This window comes from Drosophila takahashii, chromosome X (genome assembly GCF_030179915.1).
Source record: "Drosophila takahashii strain IR98-3 E-12201 chromosome X, DtakHiC1v2, whole genome shotgun sequence".
Classification (NCBI taxonomy): domain Eukaryota; kingdom Metazoa; phylum Arthropoda; class Insecta; order Diptera; family Drosophilidae; genus Drosophila; species Drosophila takahashii.
The window spans coordinates 17,457,406-17,481,919 of record NC_091683.1 but is presented as its reverse complement, the minus strand read 5'-3'; the positions used below and the strand labels follow the sequence as shown (position 1 = coordinate 17,481,919).

The window sequence follows — 24,514 nt, the reverse complement described above, 5'->3', positions numbered from 1 at the left end:
CCCATGATTTTTTGCAAAAAATTAAAAATGAATAAATTGTCAAGGTATAAATGCCAATCGTTAGGAAATTTAATAACGAGTTCAGAAAGGTATGACAATCCATACTTTGAATCAGTATTTGCTTTGTTAAAGCGAAAAAACTGCAACGTTTTAGCGAAAAAACGGGTTTGGTTTTTTTTTTGGAAATTCGCGATTTCAGTTTTTGACAAAAATTGGAATTTTTTCTTTTGGTTTTTTTGCTGTAACTTGGCCAAAAATGGTCCTACACCAAAAATTCATACTGTTTTGAACAGATAACAAAATTTGCTATAAATCCATAAAACCTTCCGTGTAATTTTGGAAAAATAAAATTTTCGCCAATTTTAAATTTTTTTATAAGGGGGTACCCCATGATTTTTTGCGAAAAATTAAAAATGAATAAATTGTCAAGGTTTAAATGCCAATCGTTAGGAAATTTAATAACGAGTTCAGAAAGGTATGACAATCCATACTTTGAATCAGTATTTGCTTTGTTATAGCGAAAAAACTGCAACGTTTTAGCGAAAAAACGGGTTTGGTTTTTTTTTGGAAATTCGCGATTTCAGTTTTTGACAAAAATTGGAATTTTTTCTTTTGGTTTTTTTGCTGTAAATTGGCCAAAAATGGTCCTACACCAAAAATTCATACTGTTTTGAACAGATAACAAAATTTGCTATAAATCCATAAAACTTTCCGTGTAATTTTGGAAAAATAAAATTTTCGCCAATTTTAAATTTTTTTATAAGGGGGTACCCCATGATTTTTTGCGAAAAATTAAAAATGAATAAATTGTCAAGGTTTAAATGCCAATCGTTAGGAAATTTAATAACGAAATTCGCGATTTCAGTTTTTGACAAAAATTGGAATTTTTTCTTTTGGTTTTTTTGCTGTAACTTGGCCAAAAATGGTCCTACACCAAAAATTCATACTGTTTTGAACAGATAACAAAATTTGCTATAAATCCATAAAACTTTCCGTGTAATTTTGGAAAAATAAAATTTTCGCCAATTTTAAATTTTTTTATAAGGGGGTACCCCATGATTTTTTACGAAAAATTAAAAATGAATAAATTGTCAAGGTTTAAATGCCAATCGTTAGGAAATTTAATAACGAGTTCAGAAAGGTATGACAATCCATACTTTGAATCAGTATTTGCTTTGTTATAGCGAAAAAACTGCAACGTTTTAGCGAAAAAACGGGTTTGGTTTTTTTTTGGAAATTCGCGATTTCAGTTTTTGACAAAAATTGGAATTTTTTCTTTTGGTTTTTTTTGCTGTAACTTGGCCAAAAATGGTCCTACACCAAAAATTCATACTGTTTTGAACAGATAACAAAATTTGCTATAAATCCATAAAACCTTCCGTGTAATTTTGGAAAAATAAAATTTTCGCCAATTTTAAATTTTTTTATAAGGGGGTACCCCATGATTTTTTGCAAAAAATTAAAAATGAATAAATTGTCAAGGTTTAAATGCCAATCGTTAGGAAATTTAATAACGAGTTCAGAAAGGTATGACAATCCATACTTTGAATCAGTATTTGCTTTGTTATAGCGAAAAAACTGCAACGTTTTAGCGAAAAAACGGGTTTGGTTTTTTTTTGGAAATTCGCGATTTCAGTTTTTGACAAAAATTGGAATTTTTTCTTTTGGTTTTTTTGCTGTAACTTGGCCAAAAATGGTCCTACACCAAAAATTCATACTGTTTTGAACAGATAACAAAATTTGCTATAAATCCATAAAACTTTCCGTGTAATTTTGGAAAAATAAAATTTTCGCCAATTTTAAATTTTTTTATAAGGGGGTACCCCATGATTTTTTGCGAAAAATTAAAAATGAATAAATTGTCAAGGTTTAAATGCCAATCGTTAGGAAATTTAATAACGAGTTCAGAAAGGTATGACAATCCATACTTTGAATCAGTATTTGCTTTGTTATAGCGAAAAAACTGCAACGTTTTAGCGAAAAAAACGGGGTTGGTTTTTTTTTGGAAATTCGCGATTTCAGTTTTTGACAAAAATTGGAATTTTTTCTTTTGGTTTTTTTGCTGTAAATTGGCCAAAAATGGTCCTACACCAAAAATTCATACTGTTTTGAACAGATAACAAAATTTGCTATAAATCCATAAAACTTTCCGTGTAATTTTGGAAAAATAAAATTTTCGCCAATTTTAAATTTTTTTATAAGGGGGTACCCCATGATTTTTTGCGAAAAATTAAAAATGAATAAATTGTCAAGGTTTAAATGCCAATCGTTAGGAAATTTAATAACGAGTTCAGAAAGGTATGACAATCCATACTTTGAATCAGTATTTGCTTTGTTATAGCGAAAAAACTGCAACGTTTTAGCGAAAAAACGGGTTTGGTTTTTTTTTTGGAAATTCGCGATTTCAGTTTTTGACAAAAATTGGAATTTTTTCTTTTGGTTTTTTTGCTGTAACTTGGCCAAAAATGGTCCTACACCAAAAATTCATACTGTTTTGAACAGATAACAAAATTTGCTATAAATCCATAAAACTTTCCGTGTAATTTTGGAAAAATAAAATTTTCGCCAATTTTAAAATTTTTTTATAAGGGGGTACCCCATGATTTTTGCGAAAAATTAAAAATGAATAAATTGTCAAGGTTTAAATGCCAATCGTTAGGAAATTTAATAACGAGTTCAGAAAGGTATGACAATCCATACTTTGAATCAGTATTTGCTTTGTTATAGCGAAAAAACTGCAACGTTTTAGCGAAAAAACGGGTTTGGTTTTTTTTTGGAAATTCGCGATTTCAGTTTTTGACAAAAATTGGAATTTTATCTTTTGGTTTTTTTGCTGTAACTTGGCCAAAAATGGTCCTACACCAAAAATTCATACTGTTTTGAACAGATAACAAAATTTGCTATAAATCCATAAAACTTTCCGTGTAATTTTGGAAAAATAAAATTTTCGCCAATTTTAAATTTTTTTATAAGGGGGTACCCCATGATTTTTTGCGAAAAATTAAAAATGAATAAATTGTCAAGGTTTAAATGCCAATCGTTAGGAAATTTAATAACGAGTTCAGAAAGGTATGACAATCCATACTTTGAATCAGTATTTGCTTTGTTATAGCGAAAAAACTGCAACGTTTTAGCGAAAAAACGGGTTTGGTTTTTTTTTGGAAATTCGCGATTTCAGTTTTTGACAAAAATTGGAATTTTTTCTTTTGGTTTTTTTTGCTGTAACTTGGCCAAAAATGGTCCTACACCAAAAATTCATACTGTTTTGAACAGATAACAAAATTTGCTATAAATCCATAAAACCTTCCGTGTAATTTTGGAAAAATAAAATTTTCGCCAATTTTAAATTTTTTTATAAGGGGGTACCCCATGATTTTTTGCGAAAAATTAAAAATGAATAAATTGTCAAGGTTTAAATGCCAATCGTTAGGAAATTTAATAACGAGTTCAGAAAGGTATGACAATCCATACTTTGAATCAGTATTTGCTTTGTTATAGCGAAAAAACTGCAACGTTTTAGCGAAAAAACGGGTTTGGTTTTTTTTTGGAAATTCGCGATTTCAGTTTTTGACAAAAATTGGAATTTTTTCTTTTGGTTTTTTTGCTGTAACTTGGCCAAAAATGGTCCTACACCAAAAATTCATACTGTTTTGAACAGATAACAAAATTTGCTATAAATCCATAAAACCTTCCGTGTAATTTTGGAAAAATAAAATTTTCGCCAATTTTAAGTTTTTTTATAAGGGGGTACCCCATGATTTTTTGCGAAAAATTAAAAATGAATAAATTGTCAAGGTTTAAATGCCAATCGTTAGGAAATTTAATAACGAGTTCAGAAAGGTATGACAATCCATACTTTGAATCAGTATTTGCTTTGTTATAGCGAAAAAACTGCAACGTTTTAGCGAAAAAACGGGTTTGGTTTTTTTTTGGAAATTCGCGATTTCAGTTTTTGACAAAAATTGGAATTTTTTCTTTTGGTTTTTTTGCTGTAAATTGGCCAAAAATGGTCCTACACCAAAAATTCATACTGTTTTGAACAGATAACAAAATTTGCTATAAATCCATAAAACTTTCCGTGTAATTTTGGAAAAATAAAATTTTCGCCAATTTTAAATTTTTTTATAAGGGGGTACCCCATGATTTTTTGCGAAAAATTAAAAATGAATAAATTGTCAAGGTTTAAATGCCAATCGTTAGGAAATTTAATAACGAGTTCAGAAAGGTATGACAATCCATACTTTGAATCAGTATTTGCTTTGTTATAGCGAAAAAACTGCAACGTTTTAGCGAAAAAACGGGTTTGGTTTTTTTTTGGAAATTCGCGATTTCAGTTTTTGACAAAAATTGGAATTTTTTCTTTTGGTTTTTTTGCTGTAAATTGGCCAAAAATGGTCCTACACCAAAAATTCATACTGTTTTGAACAGATAACAAAATTTGCTATAAATCCATAAAACTTTCCGTGTAATTTTGGAAAAATAAAATTTTCGCCAATTTTAAATTTTTTTATAAGGGGGTACCCCATGATTTTTTGCGAAAAATTAAAAATGAATAAATTGTCAAGGTTTAAATGCCAATCGTTAGGAAATTTAATAACGAGTTCAGAAAGGTATGACAATCCATACTTTGAATCAGTATTTGCTTTGTTATAGCGAAAAAACTGCAACGTTTTAGCGAAAAAACGGGTTTGGTTCTTTATTGGAAATTCGCGATTTCAGTTTTTGACAAAAATTGGAATTTTTTCTTTTGGTTTTTTTGCTGTAAATTGGCCAAAAATGGTCCTACACCAAAAATTCATACTGTTTTGAACAGATAACAAAATTTGCTATAAATCCATAAAACTTTCCGTGTAATTTTGGAAAAATAAAATTTTCGCCAATTTTAAATTTTTTTATAAGGGGGTACCCCATGATTTTTTGCGAAAAATTAAAAATGAATAAATTGTCAAGGTTTAAATGCCAATCGTTAGGAAATTTAATAACGAGTTCAGAAAGGTATGACAATCCATACTTTGAATCAGTATTTGCTTTGTTATAGCGAAAAAACTGCAACGTTTTAGCGAAAAAACGGGTTTGGTTTTTTGGGGTACCCCATGATTTTTTGCGAAAAATTAAAAATGAATAAATTGTCAAGGTTTAAATGCCAATCGTTAGGAAATTTAATAACGAGTTCAGAAAGGTATGACAATCCATACTTTGAATCAGTATTTGCTTTGTTATAGCGAAAAAACTGCAACGTTTTAGCGAAAAAACGGGTTTGGTTTTTTTTTGGAAATTCGCGATTTCAGTTTTTGACAAAAATTGGAATTTTTTCTTTTGGTTTTTTTTGCTGTAACTTGGCCAAAAATGGTCCTACACCAAAAATTCATACTGTTTTGAACAGATAACAAAATTTGCTATAAATCCATAAAACTTTCCGTGTAATTTTGGAAAAATAAAATTTTCGCCAATTTTAAATTTTTTTATAAGGGGGTACCCCATGATTTTTTGCGAAAAATTAAAAATGAATAAATTGTCAAGGTTTAAATGCCAATCGTTAGGAAATTTAATAACGAGTTCAGAAAGGTATGACAATCCATACTTTGAATCAGTATTTGCTTTGTTATAGCGAAAAAACTGCAACGTTTTAGCGAAAAAACGGGTTTGGTTTTTTTTTGCAAATTCGCGATTTCAGTTTTTGACAAAAATTGGAATTTTTTCTTTTGGTTTTTTTGCTGTAACTTGGCCAAAAATGGTCCTACACCAAAAATTCATACTGTTTTGAACAGATAACAAAATTTGCTATAAATCCATAAAACTTTCCGTGTAATTTTGGAAAAATAAAATTTTCGCCAATTTTAAATTTTTTTATAAGGGGGTACCCCATGATTTTTGCGAAAAATTAAAAATGAATAAATTGTCAAGGTTTAAATGCCAATCGTTAGGAAATTTAATAACGAGTTCAGAAAGGTATGACAATCCATACTTTGAATCAGTATTTGCTTTGTTATAGCGAAAAAACTGCAACGTTTTAGCGAAAAAACGGGTTTGGTTTTTTTTTGGAAATTCGCGATTTCAGTTTTTGACAAAAATTGGAATTTTTTCTTTTGGTTTTTTTGCTGTAACTTGGCCAAAAATGGTCCTACACCAAAAATTCATACTGTTTTGAACAGATAACAAAATTTGCTATAAATCCATAAAACTTTCCGTGTAATTTTGGAAAAATAAAATTTTCGCCAATTTTAAATTTTTTTATAAGGGGGTACCCCATGATTTTTTGCGAAAAATTAAAAATGAATAAATTGTCAAGGTTTAAATGCCAATCGTTAGGAAATTTAATAACGAGTTCAGAAAGGTATGACAATCCATACTTTGAATCAGTATTTGCTTTGTTATAGCGAAAAAACTGCAACGTTTTAGCGAAAAAACGGGTTTGGTTTTTTTTTGGAAATTCGCGATTTCAGTTTTTGACAAAAATTGGAATTTTTTCTTTTGGTTTTTTTGCTGTAAATTGGCCAAAAATGGTCCTACACCAAAAATTCATACTGTTTTGAACAGATAACAAAATTTGCTATAAATCCATAAAACTTTCCGTGTAATTTTGGAAAAATAAAATTTTCGCCAATTTTAAATTTTTTTATAAGGGGGTACCCCATGATTTTTTGCGAAAAATTAAAAATGAATAAATTGTCAAGGTTTAAATGCCAATCGTTAGGAAATTTAATAACGAGTTCAGAAAGGTATGACAATCCATACTTTGAATCAGTATTTGCTTTGTTATAGCGAAAAAACTGCAACGTTTTAGCGAAAAAACGGGTTTGGTTTTTTTTTGGAAATTCGCGATTTCAGTTTTTGACAAAAATTGGAATTTTTTCTTTTGGTTTTTTTGCTGTAACTTGGCCAAAAATGGTCCTACACCAAAAATTCATACTGTTTTGAACAGATAACAAAATTTGCTATAAATCCATAAAACTTTCCGTGTAATTTTGGAAAAATAAAATTTTCGCCAATTTTAAATTTTTTTATAAGGGGGTACCCCATGATTTTTGCGAAAAATTAAAAATGAATAAATTGTCAAGGTTTAAATGCCAATCGTTAGGAAATTTAATAACGAGTTCAGAAAGGTATGACAATCCATACTTTGAATCAGTATTTGCTTTGTTATAGCGAAAAAACTGCAACGTTTTAGCGAAAAAACGGGTTTGGTTTTTTTTTGGAAATTCGCGATTTCAGTTTTTGACAAAAATTGGAATTTTTTCTTTTGGTTTTTTTGCTGTAACTTGGCCAAAAATGGTCCTACACCAAAAATTCATACTGTTTTGAACAGATAACAAAATTTGCTATAAATCCATAAAACTTTCCGTGTAATTTTGGAAAAATAAAATTTTCGCCAATTTTAAATTTTTTTATAAGGGGGTACCCCATGATTTTTTGCGAAAAATTAAAAATGAATAAATTGTCAAGGTTTAAATGCCAATCGTTAGGAAATTTAATAACGAGTTCAGAAAGGTATGACAATCCATACTTTGAATCAGTATTTGCTTTGTTATAGCGAAAAAACTGCAACGTTTTAGCGAAAAAACGGGTTTGGTTTTTTTTTGGAAATTCGCGATTTCAGTTTTTGACAAAAATTGGAATTTTTTCTTTTGGTTTTTTTTGCTGTAACTTGGCCAAAAATGGTCCTACACCAAAAATTCATACTGTTTTGAACAGATAACAAAATTTGCTATAAATCCATAAAACCTTCCGTGTAATTTTGGAAAAATAAAATTTTCGCCAATTTTAAATTTTTTTATAAGGGGGTACCCCATGATTTTTTGCGAAAAATTAAAAATGAATAAATTGTCAAGGTTTAAATGCCAATCGTTAGGAAATTTAATAACGAGTTCAGAAAGGTATGACAATCCATACTTTGAATCAGTATTTGCTTTGTTATAGCGAAAAAACTGCAACGTTTTAGCGAAAAAACGGGTTTGGTTTTTTTTTGGAAATTCGCGATTTCAGTTTTTGACAAAAATTGGAATTTTTTCTTTTGGTTTTTTTGCTGTAAATTGGCCAAAAATGGTCCTACACCAAAAATTCATACTGTTTTGAACAGATAACAAAATTTGCTATAAATCCATAAAACTTTCCGTGTAATTTTGGAAAAATAAAATTTTCGCCAATTTTAAATTTTTTTATAAGGGGGGTACCCCATGATTTTTTGCGAAAAATTAAAAATGAATAAATTGTCAAGGTTTAAATGCCAATCGTTAGGAAATTTAATAACGAGTTCAGAAAGGTATGACAATCCATACTTTGAATCAGTATTTGCTTTGTTATAGCGAAAAAACTGCAACGTTTTAGCGAAAAAACGGGTTTGGTTTTTTTTTGGAAATTCGCGATTTCAGTTTTTGACAAAAATTGGAATTTTTTCTTTTGGTTTTTTTGCTGTAAATTGGCCAAAAATGGTCCTACACCAAAAATTCATACTGTTTTGAACAGATAACAAAATTTGCTATAAATCCATAAAACTTTCCGTGTAATTTTGGAAAAATAAAATTTTCGCCAATTTTAAATTTTTTTATAAGGGGGTACCCCATGATTTTTTGCGAAAAATTAAAAATGAATAAATTGTCAAGGTTTAAATGCCAATCGTTAGGAAATTTAATAACGAGTTCAGAAAGGTATGACAATCCATACTTTGAATCAGTATTTGCTTTGTTATAGCGAAAAAACTGCAACGTTTTAGCGAAAAAACGGGTTTGGTTCTTTATTGGAAATTCGCGATTTCAGTTTTTGACAAAAATTGGAATTTTTTCTTTTGGTTTTTTTGCTGTAAATTGGCCAAAAATGGTCCTACACCAAAAATTCATACTGTTTTGAACAGATAACAAAATTTGCTATAAATCCATAAAACTTTCCGTGTAATTTTGGAAAAATAAAATTTTCGCCAATTTTAAATTTTTTTATAAGGGGGGTACCCCATGATTTTTTGCGAAAAATTAAAAATGAATAAATTGTCAAGGTTTAAATGCCAATCGTTAGGAAATTTAATAACGAGTTCAGAAAGGTATGACAATCCATACTTTGAATCAGTATTTGCTTTGTTATAGCGAAAAAACTGCAACGTTTTAGCGAAAAAACGGGTTTGGTTTTTTTTTGGAAATTCGCGATTTCAGTTTTTGACAAAAATTGGAATTTTTTCTTTTGGTTTTTTTGCTGTAAATTGGCCAAAAATGGTCCTACACCAAAAATTCATACTGTTTTGAACAGATAACAAAATTTGCTATAAATCCATAAAACTTTCCGTGTAATTTTGGAAAAATAAAATTTTCGCCAATTTTAAATTTTTTTATAAGGGGGTACCCCATGATTTTTTGCGAAAAATTAAAAATGAATAAATTGTCAAGGTTTAAATGCCAATCGTTAGGAAATTTAATAACGAGTTCAGAAAGGTATGACAATCCATACTTTGAATCAGTATTTGCTTTGTTATAGCGAAAAAACTGCAACGTTTTAGCGAAAAAACGGGTTTGGTTCTTTATTGGAAATTCGCGATTTCAGTTTTTGACAAAAATTGGAATTTTTTCTTTTGGTTTTTTTGCTGTAAATTGGCCAAAAATGGTCCTACACCAAAAATTCATACTGTTTTGAACAGATAACAAAATTTGCTATAAATCCATAAAACTTTCCGTGTAATTTTGGAAAAATAAAATTTTCGCCAATTTTAAATTTTTTTATAAGGGGGTACCCCATGATTTTTTGCGAAAAATTAAAAATGAATAAATTGTCAAGGTTTAAATGCCAATCGTTAGGAAATTTAATAACGAGTTCAGAAAGGTATGACAATCCATACTTTGAATCAGTATTTGCTTTGTTATAGCGAAAAAACTGCAACGTTTTAGCGAAAAAACGGGTTTGGTTTTTTGGGGTACCCCATGATTTTTTGCGAAAAATTAAAAATGAATAAATTGTCAAGGTTTAAATGCCAATCGTTAGGAAATTTAATAACGAGTTCAGAAAGGTATGACAATCCATACTTTGAATCAGTATTTGCTTTGTTATAGCGAAAAAACTGCAACGTTTTAGCGAAAAAAACGGGTTTGGTTTTTTTTTGGAAATTCGCGATTTCAGTTTTTGACAAAAATTGGAATTTTTTCTTTTGGTTTTTTTGCTGTAACTTGGCCAAAAATGGTCCTACACCAAAAATTCATACTGTTTTGAACAGATAACAAAATTTGCTATAAATCCATAAAACTTTCCGTGTAATTTTGGAAAAATAAAATTTTCGCCAATTTTAAATTTTTTTATAAGGGGGTACCCCATGATTTTTTGCGAAAAATTAAAAATGAATAAATTGTCAAGGTTTAAATGCCAATCGTTAGGAAATTTAATAACGAGTTCAGAAAGGTATGACAATCCATACTTTGAATCAGTATTTGCTTTGTTATAGCGAAAAAACTGCAACGTTTTAGCGAAAAAACGGGTTTGGTTTTTTTTTGGAAATTCGCGATTTCAGTTTTTGACAAAAATTGGAATTTTTTCTTTTGGTTTTTTTGCTGTAACTTGGCCAAAAATGGTCCTACACCAAAAATTCATACTGTTTTGAACAGATAACAAAATTTGCTATAAATCCATAAAACCTTCCGTGTAATTTTGGAAAAATAAAATTTTCGCCAATTTTAAGTTTTTTTATAAGGGGGTACCCCATGATTTTTTGCGAAAAATTAAAAATGAATAAATTGTCAAGGTTTAAATGCCAATCGTTAGGAAATTTAATAACGAGTTCAGAAAGGTATGACAATCCATACTTTGAATCAGTATTTGCTTTGTTATAGCGAAAAAACTGCAACGTTTTAGCGAAAAAACGGGTTTGGTTTTTTTTTGGAAATTCGCGATTTCAGTTTTTGACAAAAATTTGAATTTTTTCTTTTTGTTTTTTTGCTGTAACTTGGCCAAAAATGGTCCTACACCAAAAATTCATACTGTTTTGAACAGATAACAAAATTTGCTATAAATCCATAAAACTTTCCGTGTAATTTTGGAAAAATAAAATTTTCGCCAATTTTAAATTTTTTTATAAGGGGGTACCCCATGATTTTTTGCGAAAAATTAAAAATGAATAAATTGTCAAGGTTTAAATGCCAATCGTTAGGAAATTTAATAACGAGTTCAGAAAGGTATGACAATCCATACTTTGAATCAGTATTTGCTTTGTTATAGCGAAAAAACTGCAACGTTTTAGCGAAAAAACGGGTTTGGTTTTTTTTTGGAAATTCGCGATTTCAGTTTTTGACAAAAATTGGAATTTTAATAACGAGTTCACGAGTTTTTCTTTTGGTTTTTTTGCTGTAAATTGGCCAAAAATGGTCCTACACCAAAAATTCATACTGTTTTGAACAGATAACAAAATTTGCTATAAATCCATAAAACTTTCCGTGTAATTTTGGAAAAATAAAATTTTCGCCAATTTTAAATTTTTTTATAAGGGGGTACCCCATGATTTTTTGCGAAAAATTAAAAATGAATAAATTGTCAAGGTTTAAATGCCAATCGTTAGGAAATTTAATAACGAGTTCAGAAAGGTATGACAATCCATACTTTGAATCAGTATTTGCTTTGTTATAGCGAAAAAACTGCAACGTTTTAGCGAAAAAAACGGGTTTGGTTTTTTTTTGGAAATTCGCGATTTCAGTTTTTGACAAAAATTGGAATTTTTTCTTTTGGTTTTTTTGCTGTAACTTGGCCAAAAATGGTCCTACACCAAAAATTCATACTGTTTTGAACAGATAACAAAATTTGCTATAAATCCATAAAACCTTCCGTGTAATTTTGGAAAAATAAAATTTTCGCCAATTTTAAATTTTTTTATAAGGGGGTACCCCATGATTTTTTGCGAAAAATTAAAAATGAATAAATTGTCAAGGTTTAAATGCCAATCGTTAGGAAATTTAATAACGAGTTCAGAAAGGTATGACAATCCATACTTTGAATCAGTATTTGCTTTGTTATAGCGAAAAAACTGCAACGTTTTAGCGAAAAAACGGGTTTGGTTTTTTTTTGGAAATTCGCGATTTCAGTTTTTGACAAAAATTTGAATTTTTTCTTTTTGTTTTTTTGCTGTAACTTGGCCAAAAATGGTCCTACACCAAAAATTCATACTGTTTTGAACAGATAACAAAATTTGCTATAAATCCATAAAACTTTCCGTGTAATTTTGGAAAAATAAAATTTTCGCCAATTTTAAATTTTTTTATAAGGGGGTACCCCATGATTTTTTGCGAAAAATTAAAAATGAATAAATTGTCAAGGTTTAAATGCCAATCGTTAGGAAATTTAATAACGAGTTCAGAAAGGTATGACAATCCATACTTTGAATCAGTATTTGCTTTGTTATAGCGAAAAAACTGCAACGTTTTAGCGAAAAAACGGGTTTGGTTTTTTTTTGGAAATTCGCGATTTCAGTTTTTGACAAAAATTTGAATTTTTTCTTTTTGTTTTTTTGCTGTAACTTGGCCAAAAATGGTCCTACACCAAAAATTCATACTGTTTTGAACAGATAACAAAATTTGCTATAAATCCATAAAACCTTCCGTGTAATTTTGGAAAAATAAAATTTTCGCCAATTTTAAATTTTTTTATAAGGGGGTACCCCATGATTTTTTGCGAAAAATTAAAAATGAATAAATTGTCAAGGTTTAAATGCCAATCGTTAGGAAATTTAATAACGAGTTCAGAAAGGTATGACAATCCATACTTTGAATCAGTATTTGCTTTGTTATAGCGAAAAAACTGCAACGTTTTAGCGAAAAAACGGGTTTGGTTTTTTTTTGGAAATTCGCGATTTCAGTTTTTGACAAAAATTTGAATTTTTTCTTTTTGTTTTTTTGCTGTAACTTGGCCAAAAATGGTCCTACACCAAAAATTCATACTGTTTTGAACAGATAACAAAATTTGCTATAAATCCATAAAACTTTCCGTGTAATTTTGGAAAAATAAAATTTTCGCCAATTTTAAATTTTTTTATAAGGGGGTACCCCATGATTTTTTGCGAAAAATTAAAAATGAATAAATTGTCAAGGTTTAAATGCCAATCGTTAGGAAATTTAATAACGAGTTCAGAAAGGTATGACAATCCATACTTTGAATCAGTATTTGCTTTGTTATAGCGAAAAAACTGCAACGTTTTAGCGAAAAAACGGGTTTGGTTTTTTTTTGGAAATTCGCGATTTCAGTTTTTGACAAAAATTTGAATTTTTTCTTTTTGTTTTTTTGCTGTAACTTGGCCAAAAATGGTCCTACACCAAAAATTCATACTGTTTTGAACAGATAACAAAATTTGCTATAAACCCATAAAACCTTCCGTGTAATTTTGGAAAAATAAAATTTTCGCCAATTTTAAATTTTTTTATAAGGGGGTACCCCATGATTTTTTGCGAAAAATTAAAAATGAATAAATTGTCAAGGTTTAAATGCCAATCGTTAGGAAATTTAATAACGAGTTCAGAAAGGTATGACAATCCATACTTTGAATCAGTATTTGCTTTGTTATAGCGAAAAAACTGCAACGTTTTAGCGAAAAAACGGGTTTGGTTTTTTTTGGAAATTCGCGATTTCAGTTTTTGACAAAAATTGGAATTTTTTCTTTTGGTTTTTTTGCTGTAAATTGGCCAAAAATGGTCCTACACCAAAAATTCATACTGTTTTGAACAGATAACAAAATTTGCTATAAATCCATAAAACCTTCCGTGTAATTTTGGAAAAATAAAATTTTCGCCAATTTTAAATTTTTTTATAAGGGGGTACCCCATGATTTTTTGCGAAAAATTAAAAATGAATAAATTGTCAAGGTTTAAATGCCAATCGTTAGGAAATTTAATAACGAGTTCAGAAAGGTATGACAATCCATACTTTGAATCAGTATTTGCTTTGTTATAGCGAAAAAACTGCAACGTTTTAGCGAAAAAACGGGTTTGGTTTTTTTTTGGAAATTCGCGATTTCAGTTTTTGACAAAAATTGGAATTTTTTCTTTTGGTTTTTTTGCTGTAAATTGGCCAAAAATGGTCCTACACCAAAAATTCATACTGTTTTGAACAGATAACAAAATTTGCTATAAATCCATAAAACTTTCCGTGTAATTTTGGAAAAATAAAATTTTCGCCAATTTTAAATTTTTTTATAAGGGGGTACCCCATGATTTTTTGCGAAAAATTAAAAATGAATAAATTGTCAAGGTTTAAATGCCAATCGTTAGGAAATTTAATAACGAGTTCAGAAAGGTATGACAATCCATACTTTGAATCAGTATTTGCTTTGTTATAGCGAAAAAACTGCAACGTTTTAGCGAAAAAACGGGTTTGGTTTTTTTTTGGAAATTCGCGATTTCAGTTTTTGACAAAAATTGGAATTTTTTCTTTTTTTTTTGCTGTAACTTGGCCAAAAATGGTCCTACACCAAAAATTCATACTGTTTTGAACAGATAACAAAATTTGCTATAAATCCATAAAACTTTCCGTGTAATTTTGGAAAAATAAAATTTTCGCCAATTTTAAATTTTTTTATAAGGGGGTACCCCATGATTTTTTGCGAAAAATTAAAAATGAATAAATTGTCAAGGTTTAAATGCCAATCGTTAGGAAATTTAATAACGAGTTCAGAAAGGTATGACAATCCATACTTTGAATCAGTATTTGCTTTGTTATAGCGAAAAAACTGCAACGTTTTAGCGAAAAAACGGGTTTGGTTTTTTTTTGGAAATTCTCGATTTCAGTTTTTGACAAAAATTGGAATTTTTTCTTTTGGTTTTTTTGCTGTAACTTGGCCAAAAATGGCCCTACACCAAAAATTCATACTGTTTTGAACAGATAACAAAATTTGCTATAAATCCATAAAACTTTCCGTGTAATTTTGGAAAAATAAAATTTTCGCCAATTTTAAATTTTTTTGTAAGGGGGTACCCCATGATTTTTTGCGAAAAATTAAAAATGAATAAATTGTCAAGGTTTAAATGCCAATCGTTAGGAAATTTAACAACGAGTTCAGAAAGGTATGACAATCCATACTTTGAATCAGTATTTGCTTTGTTATAGCCAAAAAACTGCAACGTTTTAGCGAAAAAACGGGTTTGGTTTTTTTTTGGAAATTCGCGATTTCAGTTTTTGACAAAAATTGGAATTTTTTCTTTTGGTTTTTTTGCTGTAAATTGGCCAAAAATGGTCCTACACCAAAAATTCATACTGTTTTGAACAGATAACAAAATTTGCTATAAATCCATAAAACTTTCCGTGTAATTTTGGAAAAATAAAATTTTCGCCAATTTTAAATTTTTTTATAAGGGGGTACCCCATGATTTTTTGCGAAAAATTAAAAATGAATAAATTGTCAAGGTTTAAATGCCAATCGTTAGGAAATTTAATAACGAGTTCAGAAAGGTATGACAATCCATACTTTGAATCAGTATTTGCTTTGTTATAGCGAAAAAACTGCAACGTTTTAGCGAAAAAACGGGTTTGGTTTTTTTTTGGAAATTCTCGATTTCAGTTTTTGACAAAAATTGGAATTTTTTCTTTTGGTTTTTTTGCTGTAACTTGGCCAAAAATGGCCCTACACCAAAAATTCATACTGTTTTGAACAGATAACAAAATTTGCTATAAATCCATAAAACTTTCCGTGTAATTTTGGAAAAATAAAATTTTCGCCAATTTTAAATTTTTTTGTAAGGGGGTACCCCATGATTTTTTGCGAAAAATTAAAAATGAATAAATTGTCAAGGTTTAAATGCCAATCGTTAGGAAATTTAACAACGAGTTCAGAAAGGTATGACAATCCATACTTTGAATCAGTATTTGCTTTGTTATAGCCAAAAAACTGCAACGTTTTAGCGAAAAAACGGGTTTGGTTTTTTTTTGGAAATTCTCGATTTCAGTTTTTGACAAAAATTGGAATTTTTTCTTTTGGTTTTTTTGCTGTAACTTGGCCAAAAATGGTCCTACACCAAAAATTCATACTGTTTTGAACAGATAACAAAATTTGCTATAAATCCATAAAACTTTCCGTGTAATTTTGGAAAAATAAAATTTTCGCCAATTTTAAATTTTTTTATAAGGGGGTACCCCATGATTTTTTGCGAAAAATTAAAAATGAATAAATTGTCAAGGTTTAAATGCCAATCGTTAGGAAATTTAATAACGAGTTCAGAAAGGTATGACAATCCATACTTTGAATCAGTATTTGCTTTGTTATAGCGAAAAAACTGCAACGTTTTAGCGAAAAAACGGGTTTGGTTTTTTTTTGGAAATTCGCGATTTCAGTTTTTGACAAAAATTGGAATTTTTTCTTTTGGGTTTTTTGCTGTAACTTGGCCAAAAATGGTCCTACACCAAAAATTCATACTGTTTTGAACAGATAACAAAATTTGCTATAAATCCATAAAACTTTCCGTGTAATTTTGGAAAAATAAAATTTTCGCCAATTTTAAATTTGTTTATAAGGGGGTACCCCATGATTTTTTGCGAAAAATTAAAAATGAATAAATTGTCAAGGTTTAAATGCCAATCGTTAGGAAATTTAATAACGAGTTCAGAAAGGTATGACAATCCATACTTTGAATCAGTATTTGCTTTGTTATAGCGAAAAAACTGCAACGTTTTAGCGAAAAAACGGGTTTGGTTTTTTTTTGGAAATTCTCGATTTCAGTTTTTGACAAAAATTGGAATTTTTTCTTTTGGTTTTTTTGCTGTAACTTGGCCAAAAATGGTCCTACACCAAAAATTCATACTGTTTTGAACAGATAACAAAATTTGCTATAAATCCATAAAACTTTCCGTGTAATTTTGGAAAAATAAAATTTTCGCCAATTTTAAATTTGTTTATAAGGGGGTACCCCATGATTTTTTGCGAAAAATTAAAAATGAATAAATTGTCAAGGTTTAAATGCCAATCGTTAGGAAATTTAATAACGAGTTCAGAAAGGTATGACAATCCATACTTTGAATCAGTATTTGCTTTGTTATAGCGAAAAAACTGCAACGTTTTAGCGAAAAAACGGGTTTGGTTTTTTTTTGGAAATTCGCGATTTCAGTTTTTGACAAAAATTGGAATTTTTTCTTTTGGGTTTTTTGCTGTAACTTGGCCAAAAATGGTCCTACACCAAAAATTCATACTGTTTTGAACAGATAACAAAATTTGCTATAAATCCATAAAACTTTCCGTGTAATTTTGGAAAAATAAAATTTTCGCCAATTTTAAATTTGTTTATAAGGGGGTACCCCATGATTTTTTGCGAAAAATTAAAAATGAATAAATTGTCAAGGTTTAAATGCCAATCGTTAGGAAATTTAATAACGAGTTCAGAAAGGTATGACAATCCATACTTTGAATCAGTATTTGCTTTGTTATAGCGAAAAAACTGCAACGTTTTAGCGAAAAAACGGGTTTGGTTTTTTTTTGGAAATTCTCGATTTCAGTTTTTGACAAAAATTGGAATTTTTTCTTTTGGTTTTTTTGCTGTAACTTGGCCAAAAATGGTCCTACACCAAAAATTCATACTGTTTTGAACAGATAACAAAATTTGCTATAAATCCATAAAACTTTCCGTGTAATTTTGGAAAAATAAAATTTTCGCCAATTTTAAATTTGTTTATAAGGGGGTACCCCATGATTTTTTGCGAAAAATTAAAAATGAATAAATTGTCAAGGTTTAAATGCCAATCGTTAGGAAATTTAATAACGAGTTCAGAAAGGTATGACAATCCATACTTTGAATCAGTATTTGCTTTGTTATAGCGAAAAAACTGCAACGTTTTAGCGAAAAAACGGGTTTGGTTTTTTTTTGGAAATTCGCGATTTCAGTTTTTGACAAAAATTGGAATTTTTTCTTTTGGGTTTTTTGCTGTAACTTGGCCAAAAATGGTCCTACACCAAAAATTCATACTGTTTTGAACAGATAACAAAATTTGCTATAAATCCATAAAACTTTCCGTGTAATTTTGGAAAAATAAAATTTTCGCCAATTTTAAATTTGTTTATAAGGGGGTACCCCATGATTTTTTGCGAAAAATTAAAAATGAATAAATTGTCAAGGTTTAAATGCCAATCGTTAGGAAATTTAATAACGAGTTCAGAAAGGTATGACAATCCATACTTTGAATCAGTATTTGCTTTGTTATAGCGAAAAAACTGCAACGTTTTAGCGAAAAAACGGGTTTGGTTTTTTTTTGGAAGTTCTCGATTTCAGTTTTTGACAAAAATTGGAATTTTTTCTTTTGGTTTTTTTGCTGTAACTTGGCCAAAAATGGTCCTACACCAAAAATTCATACTGTTTTGAACAGATAACAAAATTTGCTATAAATCCATAAAACTTTCCGTGTAATTTTGGAAAAATAAAATTTTCGCCAATTTTAAATTTGTTTATAAGGGGGTACCCCATGATTTTTTGCGAAAAATTAAAAATGAATAAATTGTCAAGGTTTAAATGCCAATCGTTAGGAAATTTAATAACGAGTTCAGAAAGGTATGACAATCCATACTTTGAATCAGTATTTGCTTTGTTATAGCGAAAAAACTGCAACGTTTTAGCGAAAAAACGGGTTTGGTTTTTTTTTGGAAATTCGCGATTTCAGTTTTTGACAAAAATTGGATTTTTTTTCTTTGGTTTTTTTGCTGTAACTTGGCCAAAAATGGTCCTACACCAAAAATACATACTGTTTTGAACAGATAACAAAATTAGAAATAAATCCATAACACTTTCCGTGTGATTTTGAAATAAATAATTTTTTCTTTCTCTAATATCCCCTATCACCCTATCTCCCTTATCTCTAACTGAGCTTACTTGTCCTTGGCATAGGTGAGGAATCGGCGCAGATCCATCTTGGATATCCCGCCGATCGGATTGATGTCCGCCGAGGAGCAGTCGTACTTGGTGAGGTAGCCGCGCAGCGACTCGTCCACGTTGGCGGAGCCGAGGACGAGCAGTCCGCCCGGCCGGTTGCGCACCCAGAGCATCAGCTGGGCGAAGATGTAGGCGAGGACCATGCGGATGCGGGACTGCATGTTCTGGAGGGCCAGGTTCTGGCGGGCGCAGCCGCCCTGCGTCCGGAAGCGCGGCGTCAGGCCGGTGACGGCATTGAAGATGCCCAGCAGGGCATTGACCGCCGAGTCGATGCTGATCTCGATGTGGTAGCTGCCCAGCTGGCTGGCCAGTTGGGCCGCCCTGCGGCGCGTCTCCTTGCTGCTGTTCACGCTGCCCATGTAGCAGGTGACCAGCAGGCGGTTGCACAGCCCGGCCGCGTTGTCCGGCGTGTAGTCCGTGTCGGCCAGGATCAGCCGGATGTCGTGGAGCACCTGGGCGTCGCCCAGCTGCACGGCCTGGACGATCTGGCGGCACATCGAGTGCACGATGGTCGCCGAGCTGCTCGAGTCGACGCCCCCGCTGAGGGGCAGGAAGAAGCCGCCCTGCCCGGAGCGCCGCAGGTAGTCCCACAGCCAGCAGGCCGGGCCCAGGGCGATCTCCTCCTCGGGCGTGTGGACGGGCCAGTTGAGCGGCGGCGTCGAGGTCTTGAAGATGTCGCTGTGCGTCGACATCTCGAAGTCGCAGTGGATCCGCGGGTAGTCCGGCGCATTCGCCGCCGCCGAGCAGCGCGATCGCAGGCTGCAGCGGTAGGCGCGAATCTCCTCCAGGTCGATGGTGGCCAGCGTGACCTCGACGTCCTGCAGGGCGAACTGCTGGCCGCGCGCCAGGATCTCTCCGTTGAGGGCGATGGCCGAGCAGCCGTTGAAGTAGACCCGCTGGCCGTCGCAGCCGCGCAGATTGCTGAACAGATAGGCACCGCCGGCCTTGAAGCTGGCATTCCGGATGAGATCCGAGGTGATGTGCGCCTTGCGCAGCTCCATGTAGCTGCCCGAGCTGTTCACGATCAGCTCCACGCCGGCCAGCGACATCTCGATGTGCTTGCTGCGCACGTTCCACAGCTCCTCGCAGATCTCGTAGCCCAGGCAGGTGTCCCTGGTGGCGATCACGGCGTCCCCGAAGGGCACCGTCTGCTGGCCCGTGTGCTGGGCAATCATCCGCGGCAGGACGTACTCCTCCGTCTGCAGCGCCTTCGTCCAGGCGGTGAACCAGCGCGACTCCCGGTAGTTGCCGTCGTCGCACATGGCCATCTTGGGGCGGATGAGCAGCACCTGGCGGTTGAAGAACGCCACGCGGCAGTTGTAGGCCACGTTGCGGTGCATCACCGGCATGCCCACGTCCACCAGCATGTTCTCGCTGGGAATTGAAGGTCGAAAGAGGTAAGTTACAGGGTAATATAGCTTGGGAGCAGACTACTCACCACATGGGCGACATCATCACCTCCAGCAGCACCTCCCACGAGTGCAGGAAGGTGTCCGGCTCCCGGAAGTGGTCCTCGCAGCTGTAGCCACTGTGTGATAAATAAATATAAATTAATAAAATTTATAAATAAATAAGGGAAAGATTTAAGGGATTTTAGAAATATTTAAAAAAATTCAATGAAAAGTGATATTCTTATCAGTAGGATTTTAAAAACATTTTTAAAACAAATTTTTAAGTGCCGAAAAGTATGCAGAGAATAAAGGAAAGGCGTCTGAACAACGTAAAATATATTGTTGCCTACTTTTAAGCAAACTAGTAAAGAATCTTAGCTATCAAAAAGTATGCAGTGAATATGAAAGAATCTTAGTTGTCGAAAAGTATGCAGTGAATATGCAATAGTCGTACTAGAGAGTCTAAAATATATTGTTGCCTACTTTTAGACACCTAACAATTAAATTTATAAGTGATTTCTAGGCCCTAGTGATTTGTGAGTTCTTTAATTACATAAATATTATGATAAAAAGGTTGCCAAGGAAATTTCTAGTAAGCTAGAAACTAGTTTAAAAATGTTTTAAAAAGTATGCTATAAACAATTTAATCTTTTAGATTAAATATCTATTTTAGCAGAATTTTAGGCACTTTTATACATGATCTACTTACCAAACCTCCAACTCAGGTCCCGTGCGATAGCTGGCGCCCATGTCCTTCGCCTCCAGGATGGACTGCAGTATCCTCACCATATTCCCCTCGAAGTCCAGGGCCCATTGGTTCAGTGTGGACACCGCCACGGTTACTTTGCGTCCCATTTTGTAAGTGTTTCCTTTGTTTTCTGATTAAATCCTTTGGTTCTTTGTTTTGTTTTTCTTTAACAGTTGCGCTTAGTTTTATTGTCAGTTCAAAAATCGGCAGTTATCAACTGGAAACGGAAACGGAAAATGGTGGTATATTAATGCCACAATGCAGCTGCAATTAATTTGATGGCTGCGACTCAATTCGATGGACCTGGTCGACTCTCACGGCTTTTGGGTCTGTGTGGCATTGTTGATTTCGTTGATTTTCGGTGTTGTTGTTACGGTGGCCACATATCTGGGTTATTGATCAAACAGCCGCAGAGTCGCCAGTTGCCAGTCGCCAGTCGCCGGTTGCCGGTGGCAGCGGTACTTGCAAATTGGCCCGCTGACGTAGCCGGCATCTAAAATTAGAGCCCCATGGACGAAAGTCCAAGAGGCAAGACGCAAAAGCCGAAAGCCAAATGGAGGATAATGCGGCAGAGAGTCGCGCAAATTGCTCAATTAACCCTCGAACTTTCCTTGCAATTGCCTCGGAAAAGGTTATGAAACAAAGTAAATGTCTATTTTATTTGCTTCCTGGCATAAATGTAAACTTAGGATGTCTTAAAATGCATATATAAGATTCTTGATTGGTCGTTTAGAAAAAATAGGAAAATATAAAAAATATGGAAAAAGCAATGAGTAATTTAGTCTAACATGTTTTCATTGACATTTAAGAGAGAGAATACACTTGAAATTGATTCTAAGCTGCTCGTTGGCTTTCACAAATTTATGGAATTTTAATAGGGTTTAAAAAAATATCAACAGTTTTCTATTCCTCGATATTTTATCGAATCAATATTGTGAAAATATCAAAAAATATCGATAATTTTGAAGCTCCGAATTGTGTACAATTTTTTTTTTCGGATTTCCTGAATGAAAACACTTAAAAACCAGAAATGTTTTATTTTCGAAATGATGTCTAAGTATCTGCGTTATTTATTCATTATTTAGTATTAAATTTTAGATTTTTCATATTGAAACTAGTCTAGTTTTTTGGGTTAATCCCTTGAGAGTGTGTTGCACTTCAGTTGGGGAATTTCCGGTTCTTGGCCACTTCCTTTCACGCCCACGACCCACTACCCCTGAACAGCCCCCATTACATCAACCCTGCTGTTACCGCAGCTCCATTCATATATCATCATTCGTGACGCACTTTTGGCATTTCAAGCTGAAAAATTGAAAGCCAAAAGAATAACGTACGTCTGCACAGCAAAAATAAAATCATAATAAAATTAAAAATGTTACACTAAAGTTTAAAAAATGTAGGTATTAATAATAGTTTCATATACCATATACATTTTATTTTAGAGAAAGAATCCGAAATCGTTCATCTTAAGATTAAGCAATTGGGTAACTTTTGTAAAACATATTTTTCGCCATGTTTTTTGACCCACCACCCTTACCCCCAAAAAAAAACCCTATGCAAATTTACTTTGCCAGGCAACAAAAGTTTAAAACACGCAGCGTACACACACAAACACACCTTTACTTGCACACACACACATGCATGCATGCATGAGGTGAAATTTCGCATAAAGTTCAGAGTTCATTTAGTTTGCCCGTAGAAGTCGCGCATATTTCATTTCTCCCGCTTGATGGCTGACAGGAACACTCTCCCCAACCCCGAATTCCCACTTGCTCCTCCCCGAAACCGAACTGAATCCGAAATCCCAACTTAAGGCCCCGAAATAACTCACGGACCCCAAGCGTCAACACCCCCTGAAAGTCGAAAGTCTGACAAAGTTGCGTTTTGGATTTTTCGACGCCTCGGCGTTTGTGGAAATGTGTGAAGATGGACTGTCAGTTGCAGTGCCGTCAATTTTGTTTAAATAACACTAAGGTGTTTTATAGGAAATGGGATTTATTAAAAGGAACATTTAGTTTGGAGTTAGTTTAAACTTTAAGGTAAAAAATGGTACAAGAGGTTCTAAAACTTGAAAAGATGTCAAAAAGTATGTTATACAAAAATCAAAATATGTGGTAGAATATTTATAGAGCGTATCAAGAGATTTTAAATTAAGAGATTAATTTTTTAATTATTAAATTTAACATTAATGGGGATTTTGGCCACAATGGCAACCCTGGTTGGCTTGACTAGGGGTTGGGGGAGGGGGTTGAGTGACACATCGACGTGTGTGTGTATGTGCGAGTGTGCGTGCCGCAAGCGAAATGCATTGAACTTTGAACCGCGGCAAAGGGCAAAGCTTCAGGACAAAAAACAAAAGGCCGACATGGAGGTGAAGTTAAAAAAAAAACTGGAGAAAGCGGGAATGCAGAATGTTGAATGAAAAAAACTTTTGCCAATTGGCAGCCAATTTTAATGGCACATAATCAGCAGTGGCAGCGCAACGGATGGTATGGTATGTATGTACTCTATATGTGGGGGAATCCGATAAATATGCCAGTACATACGATTATCTGCGATAAGGGGTGATCGGTGCACATCGATTAAATTAAATTAAAATATTTAATATAAATTTACCTCTAAATGTTCGATGACAACATTATTTCTAAAAATATGCATTATAAAATTATGAATATTCTGCAATACAGCGAATTAACAATATTTGGAACTACAGCCTGAAAATGATCGATATTTTCGATATTTTGGCAATATCAATTCGATATTAAATATCGATAAATAGCAAACTGTCGATTTTTTTTCCAACACTACCTGGAACCCCTTACGGTTTGGAACTCCCTGGATATTAAAATCGAAACACCCTGTTTCCCGATGGACTCGCATGTGCATTATGGTCCTAGGTGCTGGCACGCCAGGCGAATTGGCAGAGGATCGGGGAAATGGGACTGCATCGGAGAGGGGGAGGAGGAGGGGGAGGAGCAGCGGGACAGGAGAGTCATTGGCAGCGACGCCGCATCCTGGAGCTGTGTTGCTGGCTTTTCCGCTGATAGCTGCCACTAATGCAACTAATTCGCTTTGATTTGTTTGCCAGCCCGCGTCGCATTGTCACGAAGTGTTTCCCATTTTCCCGCTTTCCCTGTGACTTTTCCAAACTTTTCCGGCTTTTCCGGTGGCATCGGATCCCATCCGGTGGCCAGTAGCCAGTTACCCGGTATCCGTATCCGGCGTCGGGCGCCGTTCACCGTTAACATTTACCGCTCGCTTCAAGGTGAAAATACCGCTCAGCTGGATTCGTACACTGGGCGAAAATTAATACCAAAATAACACACTAAAAAACCTAAAAGCGTTTGGATTTAAATACAAGAAAATTGTATTTTAATATTTGATATAATATAAAACATATAAAATCTTTAAAAATGCCATAAAAAATTTCATTAATGACAAAATATAATAAATTCGTTAAACAAAAATATGTTTTTGTGACAGTGTTTTTTTTTTAAAGCTAATAATTTATACTTGATATTTAA

At 32.9% G+C, this 24,514-nt stretch overlaps 1 protein-coding gene across 2 annotated transcripts in view; it reads right to left on the bottom strand.

Annotated features, from left to right (window-relative positions):
- Nadsyn (NAD synthetase) overlaps positions 1-24,514 on the bottom strand; it is a 68,478-nt gene that overhangs the window by 15,673 nt on the left and 28,291 nt on the right. For both annotated transcript variants that reach the window (XM_044396242.2, XM_044396243.2), the window contains 3 exons: positions 20,952-21,207; positions 20,290-20,379; positions 18,792-20,225 (listed from right to left, as the gene is read on the bottom strand). In XM_044396242.2, the coding sequence (XP_044252177.1) occupies positions 18,792-20,225; positions 20,290-20,379; positions 20,952-21,097 (1,670 nt within the window). In that variant the 5' untranslated portion in view covers positions 21,098-21,207. The remainder of the gene's footprint in view (positions 1-18,791; positions 20,226-20,289; positions 20,380-20,951; positions 21,208-24,514) is intronic.